The 16,082-nt window shown below is 41.4% G+C and overlaps 1 protein-coding gene across 5 annotated transcripts in view; it reads right to left on the bottom strand.

The window, feature by feature from the left end:
• grik5 (glutamate receptor, ionotropic, kainate 5) overlaps positions 1-16,082 on the bottom strand; it is a 204,305-nt gene that overhangs the window by 45,777 nt on the left and 142,446 nt on the right. For 4 of the 5 annotated variants that reach the window (XM_061776775.1, XM_061776772.1, XM_061776771.1 and 1 more), the window contains exons 8-12: positions 11,670-11,848; positions 10,279-10,332; positions 6,579-6,737; positions 5,423-5,575; positions 404-508 (exon numbers count right to left, since the gene is read on the bottom strand). In XM_061776775.1, the coding sequence (XP_061632759.1) occupies positions 404-508; positions 5,423-5,575; positions 6,579-6,737; positions 10,279-10,332; positions 11,670-11,848 (650 nt within the window). The remainder of the gene's footprint in view (positions 1-403; positions 509-5,422; positions 5,576-6,578; positions 6,738-10,278; positions 10,333-11,669; positions 11,849-16,082) is intronic. The other variant, XM_061776773.1, reaches the window with a different exon arrangement.

The raw sequence follows: 16,082 nt of genomic DNA on the forward strand, positions 1-16,082 counted from the left end.
CCTGTGAGCTAACTAGCAGCAAAGTTAACTGAAAGCGCACAGCTGACAGTGACATTTTGTGGATTATACAGCAAAGGGTTTGCTAATTGGCTAAGCGATCATACCAAGGCCTTTTTCTTTGGCCTTTTGTCACTTTTGTTTGGGTGAAACTTTTTTCAAAAGAGCCTGGGACAAATTATTTAAGGTTATTTCTTCGAGAGTACATCGAGATATCTTACCAGTTCATTTACTTTTTCTACATGTATTTTAAGTCTACATGTTTACCAGCTGAATGCATCTTTCCATAAAATCTACATAAAGCAACTCCCGCATAATTTTGTAATGTACACAATTAATCTGCAAATCCCTCCAAAAACCCAGCGGGGCACAGTGACCTGACAAAAAAAAGCAGCCGACTGCTGACCTCTTTGTGGCCTCCTCTGTGTTTCTCCAGGATCCGCAGGGTGTAGTTGGTCCTCTGACCTTTGCTGTTGAACTCCACGTGCCCCGTTAGGCCGTCGTACTCCACCTGGCAGGGACAACCCCATGATGAAGCAAATGAAACGAAAACCAAGATAATGCCGTCATTTATTCAGCCAGTGAAGACGCTGCATTATGGGAAGAGGGTGTTGTTTTCCTTTCTTTTTCAATTTTATATTTAATACAGAGCAGTGATTTTATTGCAAAATGAATGGAAATCAAAGATGGGAGGCCGCAGCTGCTGAACAACATTTGCCCCTGTTATTGTTTCATGTATCAATGTAGCATGAATTATTGCACTCTTCAAATTCTGCCTAGCATGTTAAGCAAGTGGCTAAACAGCTAATGCAACCAGGGAAAAAAGTTTCCTTTGAATTTATATTTAATACATACATATACAGTGGGTACGGAAAGTATTCAGACCCGCTTAAATTTTTCACTCTTAGTTATATTGCAGCCATTTGCTAAACTCATTTAAGTTATTTTGTTCTTCTTCATTAATGTACACACAGCACCCCATATTGACAGAAAAAATGGAATTGTTGAATTTTTTGCAGATTTACTAAAGAAAAACTGAAATATCACACAGCTATAAGTATTCAGACTCAGTATTTAGTAGAAGCACCCTTTTGAGCTAATACAGCCATGAGTCTTTTTAGAAATGATGCAACAAGTTTTTCACACCTGGATTTGGGGATCATCTGCCATTCCTCCTTGCAGATCCTCTCCAGTTCTGTCAGGTTGGATGGTTAACGGTGGTGGACAGCCATTTTCAGGTCTCTCCAGAGATGCTCAATTGGGTTTAAGTCAGTGGTCTGGGTGGGCCATTCAAGAACAGTCATGGAGTTGTTCTGAAGCCACTCCTTCGTTATTTTAGCTGTGTGCTTAGGGTCATTGTCTTGTTGGAAGGTGAACCTTCGGCCCAGTCTGAGGTTTGGAGTAGGTTTTTGTCCAGGATATCCCTGTACTTGGCCGCATTCCTCCTTCCTTTGATTGCAACCAGTCGTCCTGTCCCTGCAGCTGGAAAACACCCCACAGCATGATGCTGCCGCCACCATGCTTCACTGTTGGGACTGTATTGGACAGGTGATGAGCTGTGCCTGGTTTTCACCACACATTACCGCTTAGTACCACTTAGAATTAAGGCCAAAAAGTTCTATCTTGGTCTCATCAGACCAGAGACTTATTTCTCACCATCTTGGAGTCCTTCAGATGTTTTTTTTTTAGCAAACTCCATGCGGGCTTGGACTGAGGAGAGGCTTCCGTCGGGCCATTCTGCCATAAAGCCCCGACTGGTGGAGGGCTGCAGTGATGGTTGACTTTCTAGAACTTTCTCCAATCTCCCGACTGCATTTCTGGAGCTCAGCCACAGTGATCTTTGGGTTCTTCTTTACCTCTCTCACCAAGGCTCTTCTCCCCCGATTGCTCAGCTTGGCCAGACGGCCAGCTCTTGGAAGGATTCTGGTCGTCCAAAATGTCTTCCATTTAAGGATTATGGAGGCCACTGTGCTCTTAGGAACCTTAAGTGTGGCAGAAATTTTTTTGTAAGCTTGGCCAGATCTTTGCCTTGCCACAATTCTGTCTCTGAGCTCTTCAGGCAGTTCCTTTGACTTCATGATTCTCATTTTCTCTGACATGCTCTGTGAGCTGTAAAGTCTTACATAGACAGGTGTGTGGCATTCCTAATCAAGTGCAATCAGAATAATCAAACACAGCTGGACTCCAATGAAGCTGTAGAACCATTTTAAGGATGAACTTATGGCTGTGTGATATTTCAGTTTTTCTTTTTTAATAAATCTGCAAGAATTTCAAAAATTAAATTTTTTTTCTGTCAATGTGGGGTGCTGTGTGTACATTACTGAGGAAAAAATGAACTTAAATGATTTTAGCAAATGGCTACAATCCAACAAAGAGTGGAAATGTTAAGGGTGTCTGAATACTCTCCGTACCCACTGTGTGTGTGTGTGTGTTTGTTTATATATATATATATATATATATATATATATATATATATATACATAGACCGATGGTTGTACTCCCGGAATTCTTCTGAGCAAAATATGGCTGACTTTGTGATGTGACCAGGAAAAAAAAAAACTTTGAGTAATTCTGCATTTTATTCTTTGTGATTTAGGTCTAATAAAGAGCAGCAATGTTTGTACAAAATTAAAGTTAATACGTCATTTGTAAATTTTTGTCAGATATTTTTCATTGACCAGCATAGTAGAAATGATTGTTGGCCTCAAATTCTGCCTATTAACATACATTAGGTTTTTCAAATTTCTTTCCTCTTGACTTTCATTTAATCCAGACAGTAATGTTACTGCAAGATTACTGGTATTTTTGGTTTGCTTGTTCATTGACCACCGTATGCGAGAACTTTTTGTACAGAATATATACTGTATGTACATAAGTGCTCTTAAAAATCAAAGGAAATTAAATAAAACTAAAAAGTAAAGAAAACCAATATAAATGAATTAATATAAACTAAAATTTTAAACATACAAAATGAAGAAAAATTAAATAGATTAAATTGAGGTAAATTAGAAATGTAAATTATTTTACATGGTTTATGCACCCCTCCCCCCCCGCACAAATGAAATGCAACAAGAGGTCAAATGTGACTTGACTTGATCTACAGCAGGTTGTTGTGTTGGCTAGATAGCTACAATTGTATTTCAGTTGTTCTACTGTATGTGAAAAATGTATATATTTTTTTCTTTCCTGGTATGATTTCTTACTTTCTCCATACAGGAAAAGACCATAAATGGCCGCAAATGCAGACATCACCATGACTATCAGTGTTGAATTCACTCGGGTAAACAAGGCAATGTGTTTGTAATGCCAGCTTAATACAAGAATCAATATTTGGCTCCAGTACATCAATAGCTTATCAAGGGAAGAATTATCATGATGGAGTATCGATATTTTGTCCCGTCCTTTGAGAGTGAAAAAGCAAAGAGTGAACAGAGGGAGAGGGGAATAGGCATGGATCGGCAGCTTCAAATCAACGAGGAGAGACTGCGAGATTAGATAGAGCGGCGCACCTCCTGTGTATGAACTCCAATGTACAGTAAATGTATGAGGAACGTCGAAGATGGAGCTCACCGTGATGTTGACTAACATGGACAGATGTCTGGCCGGTGGGGAGGAGGCAATGAGGGATGGCACCCCGGATGCTTTGGCAGCACGGCGCCGATCTCACACACACACACGCGCACACACACACACACAAGCACACACGAGGCCGAGGCCACATGCAACATGAGATGAAGATGATAATGAAGCTGCCATTTATTCTCATTAATCAGCCAGTAAGAGACAAGTGGTCACAAATCATCCTAATCATGACAGCATGCAACACGTGCTCACCAGGATTTAGTGTAAAAAGTACAAAAAAGTAAGGCAATGCGTTACTATTTTCCAACTTGAACACTGTGGCAGACCAGCTGTGTCGAAATGCTTTTGCCCTATCTCCCAAAAAACAAAAACAACCACATAAAATACATATTTTGACATTAACATTACCATGGACACACACATTGTGAAGCGACCACCTATCTGAGTCCACTGGAATGCTACTCATCCAAAACATGTAGTGAGATTCCACACTGTAATTTGTTTGAGAGACTGTTTACGTGCTACTTTTTTGGTTAGCAACAGTATTTTAGCCTGCTATGAACGTTTTATTCAATCATTATTATCACAACTCTTCTTTTTTTGATAAAATTGTTTATCATCTTGAAATAAAATTTTACAGGTAATGTGACACGAGAGATTTTTTCTGGGGGTGCGATGCATGGGAAAGGTTGGGAACCGGTGAAATAAACATTTTGGGAAAAGTGAAGAACCACTGGAATAGACTGACAGGGTAATGCTGGTAAGGGTTGAAAATGAATTAAATATGCAGACAAGGTCATTTTGGGCAAGGTTGGGAACAATTGAAATAGACAGATGGTGTCATTTTAGATAAGGCTGGGTGGGAACCACTAAAGTAGACCAGGTGATTTTCGGGAAGGGTTGAAAACCAATGAAATAGACACACAACGTCCTTTTGGGAAAGTTTAGGAACCACTGAAATAGACACACAGGGTCAATTTAGATACGTTGGGAACCAGTCAAGTATTCAGACAGGCTCATTTGGGGACGGGTTGAAAAACAATGAAACAGACAGATAGTGTGATATTGGGAAAGGTTGAGATGTAGTGAATTGAACAGATTGGGCCATTTTAGGAAAGGTTGTGAACCACTGAAAGAGACAGACGGGGTCATTTGGGAAAGGTTGGGAACCACTAAAACAGGCAGACAGGGTTATTTTGGGAAGGTTAGGAACCAATGAAACAGACAGATGGGGGTCATTTTGGAAAAGGTTGGGAAGGGACAGACAAGTGATTTTGGGAAAAATGTGGGTGCAGTAAAAAAGACAGATTGGGTACTTTTGAGAACGATTGTGAACCACTGAAATAGACAGATGGTTTCATTTTGTTAAGGTTAAGGACCAATGAAACGGGGTCATTTTGCGAAAGGATGGGGGAACGACAGTTGGGGTCATTTTGGGAAAGGTTGGGATGAAGTGAGCTATGTTAGGTTAGGGTCATTTTAGGAAAAGTCAGAAACCAGTGAAATAGACAGATGGGCCCATTTTGGTAACACTAAAACAAACCAACTTGGGTCAACTCACTTGGGTCACTGTGACTAAAAGTGTCAAGTACAAAACAATTCCTCAGAAATTGGTTGGGTCATGTGTTTTTCCCCCCCATTTTTTTTTAACCTTTGTTTAACCAGGTAGGTCAGTTGAGAACGAGTTCTCATTTACAATGATGAACAATGCACTGATTTTCATATCAAATTCTTCTCCTGGTCAATTCCCAGGAGAACATGCTCTTTGGTGTGATCCACATGAACCAACTTCGACGTGTATAGTATGAGAATGCTTGTTCGCACAGCACACCGGTGAGCGTACCATGCGCAGGTAGTTCATAAGACTGGTCCCATGTTGCCATATCTGAGGCGAGGTGCAGCTGAGCGGCTTCACTCCAATTTCTTGACTGCGGTTCAGTTCCCTCACCGCCCCCACCACCACGTGCACCGCATCAAACATCAGGGCTGACGACAGCTGCAGACGCGAGAGTGGGAGTACGGGAAAGGGAAAAGGGGGAAAAAAGGGGGAGGGGAATTGGAGCATGGGGAGGAAAAGGCACGTCGTCGGGGGAGAAGAAGGATGGATGGGGGCAATACAGATGGTCATTACATACAAGACGTTACGTTGCATGTTTGCATCATCGTGAAACGCAATGACCTTAATGGTTAATATTGGGTTTGTTTTTATTATTTTTCCGGGTGTGTGCTGCGGAGAGGGCGTGTGCCAACTCTGTCAGAATGTTGAAAAGGCTGCCATCCTGGCAAGGCTCAGGAATGGCAGGTCTATCTGTTAGTAAAAGGCTTTTGTGCCTGGTTTATGTTCCAAATAAACCAGGGAAGAACGAGCAAGATGACACTTTGGGGCACGTGGGGTGGTGTTAATGTGTAAAAACCAACTTTTGAAAAGTTTTTAAAGGTGTGTTCGGAGTGGACCAACTCTGTCGACGATGTATGGTTTGAAACTGTTGGGTAAGACTCGTCTATCTGTGAGTTACAGGGCTAATTCCTTGATTTGGCAAATTGATCAGGGATTCCCAAGCATGTGCGAAATTTCAGCGATGTGAAAATTTTGAATTTAGCACGAATCCATATTTTTATGCAACTTAGTGGAAATACACTTTTTTCACCTTTAAACAAAATGCCTTTGTTGATTATAAATGGACTTTGTATTGTCATTAAAGAGAATCTGTAGAAGGTAGGACATTTAGTATGAATCCACTTTTTTCATTTTCAAACAAGATGCCTTTAATGGTTACAAATTGATTTTTGTTTTTTGTTTTAATACTTGGTGTGTGAGGGGTGCACCAACAGTGTTTAAGGTGTGTGAAATTAGAGATTGATCTGTCAGTTAAATGGCTCATTCCTTGATTTTCAAAATTGTCCAGGGGTACCCAAGTAGGTCTGAGAGTAACAAAAGTTGCAATTTAGTCTGAATCCATTTTTTTTTTCTTTCAAAAACTTTGTATAAATCCACTGACCGCTGGGCCCGGGTAGGACAGGTCGCAGCCCTCGTTCCATGACAGGTTGAGGCTGCGGATGAACTCTAGGTAGAAGGGATGGGTGGTGTTGAACATGGAGAAGCCCACTACGTTAGACTGCTCATCCACGATGTCATCCAGCCTCATGAGTGGGAAGTCCTACGAGAAGACAGTTTAAGTGATGGTGTTGACAGCGCATGCTGTCGTAGCGGAGGAGAAAAATACAGTGTAGAGTGAAGTGTGGTGAGGAAGTGAGGGTCTGACAACATTTAATCTTCGAAGAGGATTGACAACAAGGAGAGGAGTAGAGTAGCAATAGTGAGACAACTGCTCCAGTTGGCTTACTCCACTTTCTTAGCACTGTGTTATTATAGGTTAGACCACCACCACATTTGTTATTGGAATGACCTTTTTCAGAGTAGTCAGAATCAGAATCATCTTTATTTGCCGAGTATGTCGAAAAAACACACAAGGAATTTGTCTCCGGTAGTTGGAGCTGCTCTAGTACGACAACAGACAGTCAACTGACAAAGAACACTTTTGAGACATAAAGACATTGAGAAAAACAGTCACTGAGCAATAAAGGGTTGCTCGTTATAGGGTAATGCCAGTTTCTGCTATTAGTCAGGAAAATGCCGTTTTGTTTAGTTAAAAATAAGGTGTTAAAGTAAAAATTAGTATTTGGGTTGGATTTGTTGGGTTTAGAGCTAGAGGTAGGAGTTAGGTTCAAGATTGGGGTTAAGGTTGAGAAGTTACATTTAGGGGGTTAGGATTCGGTGATTAGGGATTAGAGGTAAGGTTTACTGGAAAATAATTAGTTAGTTGTTAGGTTCATGGGTTAGCAGTAAGGCCCGTCGCACACCAAGCGACGGGGCCGAATGTGATTGAAGTGGAACATCGTGAAAGAAATTGCAGTTGGAGACTCGCACCCATAAACAAAGCAATTGAGAATCTACCAGTCCAGTGGTAAAACTGCGACTGTATCAAGTTCTGAAGCTCCAGATACAGTGTAGTATTACTTTTTGTTGAACCACAAAAACATGGCGTGATTGTCAAGTAAGAAGTCGATTGACACAATAAGAGGGAAGAGGCATGAATAAATGAAAGAATGTGAGTATTTTGAGAGGCTGTCGATCACCCTCTTCACTGACTGCACCCGTGCATTCTGGCAACAGACTCTCCATGCTTTGCTTTCTAGCCATAGGTGCGCATGAAATTATAAATATAGTTAAATATTATTGTAAATTGCTGTCGTTGACGCTGAGCTATCCTGCTAAAGCTGCTGCCTCCGTGAGCAGACTCCGGAGAAGCGAAATAAAATGAATGAAATATTATTATTATTAAATATTATTGTAAATTGCTGTCGTTGACGCTGAGCTTTCCTGCTAAAGCTGCTGCATCCGTGAGCCGACTCCGGAGAAGCGAAATAAAATGAATGAATTAATTATGATAAAATTAGGCTCCAGCACTCTGCGAAGATGAACGGGACAAGCGGTATTGAAAATGGATAGATGGATTGATGATCGTAAAACACAATATTCATATACTGTACACATTGTATTTGTATAGCTCGGTTATAGCTTAGTACCTGAAACATATTTTTTTTTTTTTTTTTTTTTTTGTGAAAGCTTATGTACATTTTTCATCGACTGTTACAGCTCCGAGATTGTGATGCCACGACGGTCCAGTCGTGTTCAGATGCAACGCTCGTTGTGCAGCAGGTTTCAGGATTCGGTTTAGGGTTAGAGATAGTATTAAGGGTCAGGTGATACGTTTAATGATTAAGGTTAGGGATATGTATGGGTTAGGTTTTCAAAATACTTGTTCTTTTACCCAAGTATCGTATTCATGTACTTTATACAAGAAGTGTTGCTGAGGATCTGGATAACGACGCGCATCCTGGAATTGAATTTCACAATTTGAGTTGCTGTTACATCAATGAAACAGTCCAACTCTTCAGAATCACAATATTGGTTAAAATGTGACTTGAAACATTGCTTATACATTTTCATGACATCAACCTTAGATCAGATCTTAATATGAATAAACTGGAGGTTGACCAGCATCTGTAACAGCTCTGCCTTTTGAAGTTCATCTTTATAGGCTTCATGGCGTATTGTCATCATAGCTTTGCATCTTAATGGTGACTTTTGCACAGCCCCGCATGTAAACATCTAAATAGCATGTGAGGCACGTACAGAAGGGGGATGAGGGAACGAATAAAAACAGGCAGCAGAGCGAAGGCTGTGACACATTAATCGAAATGCTAAAAAGGGGGCGAGGCGTCAGCATCACTTCGCCCGTCCTCTGCACTTTTCCGCATCTCACCCTTTTCCGCTTTGCATTACTTTATCTCTTTAGTACGTTCGTAAAGCGTCATAGTTCGAATAGAATAGCCTTTTTTTGTGATTGTAGTGCACAATGAAATTGGAATGCTACTCCATGGTGTGAAAACAAAATCAAGGTTAATGTGCAAACTGACTCTGAGTTATTGCACTTGAATTTAAAGTCTCTGTAAAGTAAAAATCAATGCCTTTTAAGTTTGACACATCATGGAAAAGAGCGTTGGAAACAACCCTGCCAAATTTGAATGCTTAAAAAAATCAGCGAGTACATAATATGAGGATTCAAAATCTTTCCACTCTCAAACGCTGTGGCCGTGTATCCAGCCGGGTCATCGCAGGGATTACAAGGGAGGGGGATATATTGAGCTTATGCTTGTCATCCGCTCCCATTCATTTGAATTGAACCTGCTGTGATGATCTTCGCTGGCGACAACGAATGCAAGCTTTGCTATTTCATCCATTATGTCATGTCATAGATTATGTTTGTAGTTAAGTATTTTTGTAAAACATGCTGTATGTGTACTTTATAGGCTGTATTTGTATGACTTGGCAGCGGCTAAGACTCATTTGCTTGAAACTCGGAAATGCCCTGTTGTGTGAGTTGAGGGGGTGGGTACCAAACATGAAATGGGCAAGTACTTGAATATCCATCCATCCAACTTCCGTACTGCTTATCCTCAGTAGGGTTGCGGGCGTGCTGGATCCTACCCCAGCTATCTTTGGGCGAGAGGCGGGGTACACCCTGAACTGGTCGTCAGCCAATCACGGGGCACATATAAACAAACAACCATTCGCAATGTCACACCTACGGACAATTTAGAGACTTCGTTCATGACAATAAAAGATGATTCTTCTTCTTCTTCTTAACCTATCATGCATGTTTTGGGGATGTGGGAGGAAACCGGAGTACCCGGAGAAAACCCATGCAGGCACAGGGAGGACATGCAAACTCTGCACAGGCGAGGCCCGATTTGAACCCGGGTCCTCAGAACTGTGAGGCAGATGTGCTAACAAGTCGGTCACCGTGCCGCAGTACTTGAATGTTAATTGACAAAACCGCGTCACACTGTCAGCGATTTCATACCCACCCGTTTTGAAAGCCTTATGCCGTTTATTGCCTTTTACATTCAATTGACAAACCGCATAGATGTCAAGCTTAAACCATGTCACAGACTCATTTTGACCTGTGTTATGCATAAAATAGTAGAAAAAAATGGATTGTGATGGAAAGCGACCTTTTTTAAGGTTAGGTTTAGGCTGGGACAGGCTCCAGCTAACCCAAAAGGGAGCCACATAAGGACAGGCGCTATAGAAAATAGACGGATGCATGAGCGCGACAAAGGCTGCACTCTTACCATGGTAGTGAGGATGTACTTGTAGAATGGTGATGTCATCCCCAACTCGGATGCCTGCAGGACAAATGGGGAAAAAAGACAATAACAAAGAGACAGGTGGGTGAGAAGAGGCGAAAGCGGCGACTGGGGCAAAAGGAATTGATGTTGGGGGACACGACAGGAGATATGAGGAGTATGGAGTGTACGTTAATCATTATTTTACATCATGGGAAACATCCGGCCCCCCGAGGGTGAAACGGCTCTCCCGTGCACCCGGAGTGAGTCATCACAGAGATCCCGAACAATACCCCCTAAGAAACTTTGTGCGACCATGCGAGGATGTCCCGTTGTCATTATTGTCCCTCACATGGGCCCCGCGGGGGGCCTGGGAAGGTAAAAAGAGACATCCGTCGGCTTACTGGAGCAAGCCTATAGCCCGTGGAACTTTGCGTGGAATTATAAAGTTTGACTATTCTATGGATAATAAGCTCACTTTAGAATCTGGCATTCCTACTGGGGAAACACACACACACACACACACACACACACACAAGGAGACGTAAAGCTATTTCCACAGTTTTGTTGTGTATACCAGATTAGCTTTACACACTATATGGAGACCAACGGGAGCTTTAATGATATCCCATTCGTGCTTACGCTATATGCACAAAAGTATGTGAAAACCTACAGGGAGTGAAAAGAGAAGAAATTAGCACGAATTCAATGTCCTCAATTTATGTCAACATAGTTCCTTGGCATCATGATGCCTCAAGATAGCAGCAAAGCATTACATGAAGCTACTCAATTCATTTCAACATAGTTCCTTGGCACCAAGATTGGGTCAAAGCACTACATGAAGCTCCTCAACTCACTTCAACATCGTTCCTTGGCACTAAAATTCCACGAGATAGCGACAAAGCACAACATGAAGCTCCTCGACTCACTTAAACATCATTACTTGGCACCAAGATGCTGCAAGATGGTGGCAGACCCCTATATGAAGCTCCTCAACTGACATTAGCATAGTTCCTTGGCACTAAAATGTCACACGATGGCGGCAAAACACTACATGAAGCTCCTCAACTAAATTCAACATAGTTCCTTGCCACCAAGATGCAACAAGATTCTGCCAAAGCAATACTTTTGTTTTGACTTGAGCGCCAAAAGTATTTAGCGAACAACCAAACAAAAAGAAAATAGGCAAATTTGCAAATGCCAAACCAGCGGACACACGGCTAAAAAATAGCAAACTTTCCTCCAGCAGCCCTTATTCTCCTTTGAATAGTGTCGGGTCGTTACAACTGATGTGTTTAATGTGGCGTGTTTTTTTCCCTGGTTTGTATATTGAAGTTCAAAACCAAGCATGCCCAAAAGCATGCATTGAAGAGCACAGTATATGTGTGATCTCTGACCTTCTTCAGGATGAGGTAGGAGACAGAGGCGTTGGCGTCGATGATGATGGTGGCGACTTTGTCGTCGCGGATCTCCTTGAGCAGCGGGGTTGGGTCCAGGTTGTCGTCCAGCATCCTGACTGACAGCGTCTCGCGGGAGATGAGGAAGCGGCGCACCAGTTCCTCCAATCTCAGCAGGCCTGAGGCAGAGCGACATGGCATGTCAGGCTGCATATCAATGTCTCTATCAGCGCAGCGCAGACTTGTGGCTGCCTCGCAGGGACTGTTCAGACGGTTATATATCACTGGGCTGAGGGTTTATGTGTGTTCAAGCCTCTGCTGAGTTATGCTTTGAGTAAAAGTAATTGTTTTTGTCGGCTCAAGAAAATTATTTGTGAGCTGCTGTGAAGAATAGTCACTCTTTTATTCCTCTTGAAGTATTTATTTGAAACCATGAGCTACGAATCATTGTTTTGTTTTTTTGTTGCTTGTTGTCACAACGTGAAACAGGAGTGATCTGGGGTCGCCATGGCGACGACAGGGATGCTAGTAGTAAGTTAGGTGGTACCTTGACTTACAAGTGTCCCGACTTACGAGTTCTTCGAGTTGATTTTTTGCTTTGGAAAAATGGAGCAATTAGTAGTGAACTTGCGGTACTGTAACGCCCTAGCACGCGGGTAAGGAGAGCCACAGTCGCCACTGCTTTTTCAGCTGTTTTTTTTAACAGGACAAAAAGTCACACACACAAACACAAAATGAGAACCCTCGCTGCTGTAGGCCACAACTCATGTCCAAACGCTCACACGCAGACTATGTGGACAACGTGACTCCAGCTCCTAAGCCTCACCCCTTAAAGGCACAGGAAAATCTACAGTATGTACAGTAATTAGTTTCTTAAAACCAGTTTATATCTTTACATTGCCCTGTGTTTTCTGTTTTTATACAATACAGTTCTAATTTTCTAAATGGAAGTTAAGGTACCACTGTACAATTATTGCATATAGTGTTGTTACTTTAAATACAAAAGAATAAATACATTTTATTTAATAACATTTTGGAAGAATGAAAAAAGCAGCGAATGCAACATATATTCCAAAAGTCTTGACTTTTAAAATAAAAATCAAGAGACTTGTATTACTGCGAGACTCTTAAATTTGCCATCTATTTTCAAAACTAATTCCCAAGGGTCCTTGATTTTTGGGAGTTTTTTTAAAAAAAAATTTTTTAAATCAAGAGTCCTATAACATTTGTTGCATTTATTTAGCAATTTACCCCCCTCCAAATTGGTTAATTAAAATGTAAAAATATTTTTGGTGATGTTGTATAGCCAAAAGTCACTTGTACTCTTTCGTATAATAAAATATTTTGTTAATTGCTTTCCTATCAATTTTTTGTTAATTGCTTTACTGTAAATAATAAAAGAACTAGTGTCAGGCGGAATCCCTGCATCTCCAAAACCATCAACATTGTATCAGCAAAGAGAGGAAACCTTTTTCAACGCTTGAGTTGGTCAATAGTTGGTAAAAAATATCAGACCCATGTGGGGACTGACCAAGAGTATAGATTTGTGAAAAAATATTAACTTTGGGCATAGCACGTTTAGGCCTGACACGAGCGATACACATTTAACGTGGTTTAATAATTGGTTAATAAATTATAATTAAATTAATAAGAAATGCAATTTTAAAAATAGCAGAAATATCCATCCATTTTCTGTACCGCTTAACCTCACTATTTATCATTAAAAAAGGAGTGAGCCAGCCCATCTGTGCAAATTAAACATCAAAGGCGGTACTTGAGCCCACCTCCTGATCTAATGGATTAACTCCACAAGCGGGTTTAGCTTCTTCTTTAGCATTTGTTTGTCATGCTGCCACAGAAGGTATCAATGAAGAGGTTAAATGTTTTCTAAATGTGATAGGAGTTGAATTGTTGGTTTTTTTGTTTGTTTTTTGACGATTTGTTCTCTATCTGCTAAACTGCTGCTTGTTGTGAAGGGAGTCGAGTTGAATTCATTGCCGCCTTAAAGCGCTTGTATCTCAATGTTTACTCGCAAGTCAAAGCAAAAGAATCTACAACAGATTTTATTTATTACATATTTATAACATACTGTATCTCACACAATCCTTTTGAGTCAACCAAGCATAAATGAGAATTTTAGTCTTTTAAGCACTGACTTGAATATTGCCTGTATAGTTAACAAAGGTTATATGCTGGCCATAGTTCCCATTTCGACTATTTCCAATGGGAGAAAAAAAAATGTTAATCTTGAAGGAGGTTTGACTTCAGGCCTACTTCAATTCACTCTGTTTGTGTCAAAGCTCAATAATTGTTTTTCAGTCCTCTGAGCGCCACTGTGATTAGTATGTTTGAAAGCCGAATGGTAAAATGAAAGTCGTGTAGAAGAAAGGAGGTGAAAGACCAAAATTCGTGCGCTGGAGCTTATTACCTCTCTCGCTTCACGGGAACTTCTTCGTTTGGGTAATGAGCATAACCAGTGGCAGTCGAGACTCACTCGACACTGTGCGTGGAGTGAGCCTCGACTGGAAAGTCTACTCTCCCGTTGCCTAATTGTAACGCTAATGTAAAGCACCCCCCGGCTATGTAAATAAATGGGAGGGGAGGGAGTCTAAAAGGAAGGCGAGCAGGCCGCGTCATCATGCATCGGGATAGAGAGGTAGCGGATAGAGCCCTTCAGCGGGAGAAAGCCTCTGTAATCACTGAAGCAGGCCAAAACTTTAATTAGTTTGAGCAGGGAGGGGAGGAAAATCAATGCATTTTACAGCTTCCTCTCTTCCCTCACCCTGCTTGTCACACATTTTTCTCTGCTCTCTTTTAGCCTCTCCGTCCTATTATTTTCCCTTTTTTTTGTTTGCATGAAACACCTCGCCCTCACGCCATCCTCCACCTCATCCATCCAGTGACGACTGCTTAATGGAATGAGTCTCACGATAGCGCGTTGTTACCCGGCCACGGCGAGAGAAAAGGATGCGTCGGAAATGACCCAAAAATTCTTCGCAGCTCTCGCTCACGTTTGACGAAGCGACCAGGGATTCATTTACCGTCGGCCGCGGGCGCGCTAAAAAAGAGGACAATAGCTCAAATGACTGTCATGGTGGATAACGAGATGATAACCATAGAGCGGGAAATGGACACTGGTGATGGCCAAGAGGAAAAATATGATGATAACCACAGAATGTACGTATGTGTACATTCTTAGTCATGCCGGTCATGGTAATCCAAAACGTATCTTCAATTTGAACGTCTTCAACAAACAAGAAGAATAGACTTGAGCCAACGTTCGCGGATAACCGCAGAATAAAAAAACGGGCATCAGTGATGGCCAGGAGGGAAAATGTCATGGTACCCATAGAACATGAAATAGGACGAGGGAAGGGGTGATGAAAACCATACGACAAGAAAATGGCACCGGTTCCAATGTGATGATAACCATAGAACAGAAAATGGGCAGCAGTGATAATGAAAAGGAAAGTCTGATGATGACATAGAACGGGAAATTGCAAAATGGAAAATGCGATGATAACCATAGAGCGGGAAGTGGCAAAGAAAATGTGATGATAACCACACAGCAGGAAATTGTCAGAGGAAAAATGCGATGAAAACCAGAGAACAGGAACTGGCAAAGAGGAAAATGTGATGATAAAAATAGAACAGAAAATAGGCAACAGTGATGGTAAAGAGGGAACATTTGATAATAACTATAGAATACGGAACGGTGAAGGATAAAAATGATAACCATGCAACAGAAAATGGGAAAACGTGGGGAGTACCAACAAACAGCAACTCGACAACTAAACTGCGACCTATGAATGTGTCTCTGTCCAGGCTGCTCAGCGGAATAAGTCACCTTGAATTCAGCTGTCTTTTTGTCCTAATGTGAAGACGTTTGCTCTCATTTGTCAGAGTGAGAGCGGACGAATGGTCTTCGTCTGCATTGATAGGAAAAATAAATTGGACGCTGTCATCCTAAGAAACGGGCAAAGCGACTCGAATTAAAAGTGCGACTGCAGTGGATGTAAACAACACATGAAGTAGTGGTCTGCTTGACATGCACACACAAGTACACACACACACACTAAAACACCCACAGGCACTAAAACACACACACTAAAATGCACGCATTAAAATATACACACATACGCAGTGCAACACAGGCACTAAAACACACACACACAAACTAAAACACAGATTAAAACACACACTAAAACATTAAAACACACACATGCACTAAATTGCACATAGCAAAATTTATATACACACACACGCAGTACAACACAGGCACTACAATACACACACAAACTAAAACACACAGACTAAAATACACGCACACACTAAACACATGCATTAAAACTCACATGCACTAAAACACAAAGTAAAATATACACACACATGCAATACAACACAGGCACTACA

This window comes from Phyllopteryx taeniolatus, chromosome 6 (assembly GCF_024500385.1).
Source record: "Phyllopteryx taeniolatus isolate TA_2022b chromosome 6, UOR_Ptae_1.2, whole genome shotgun sequence".
NCBI classification, from domain to species: Eukaryota; Metazoa; Chordata; class Actinopteri; order Syngnathiformes; family Syngnathidae; genus Phyllopteryx; species Phyllopteryx taeniolatus.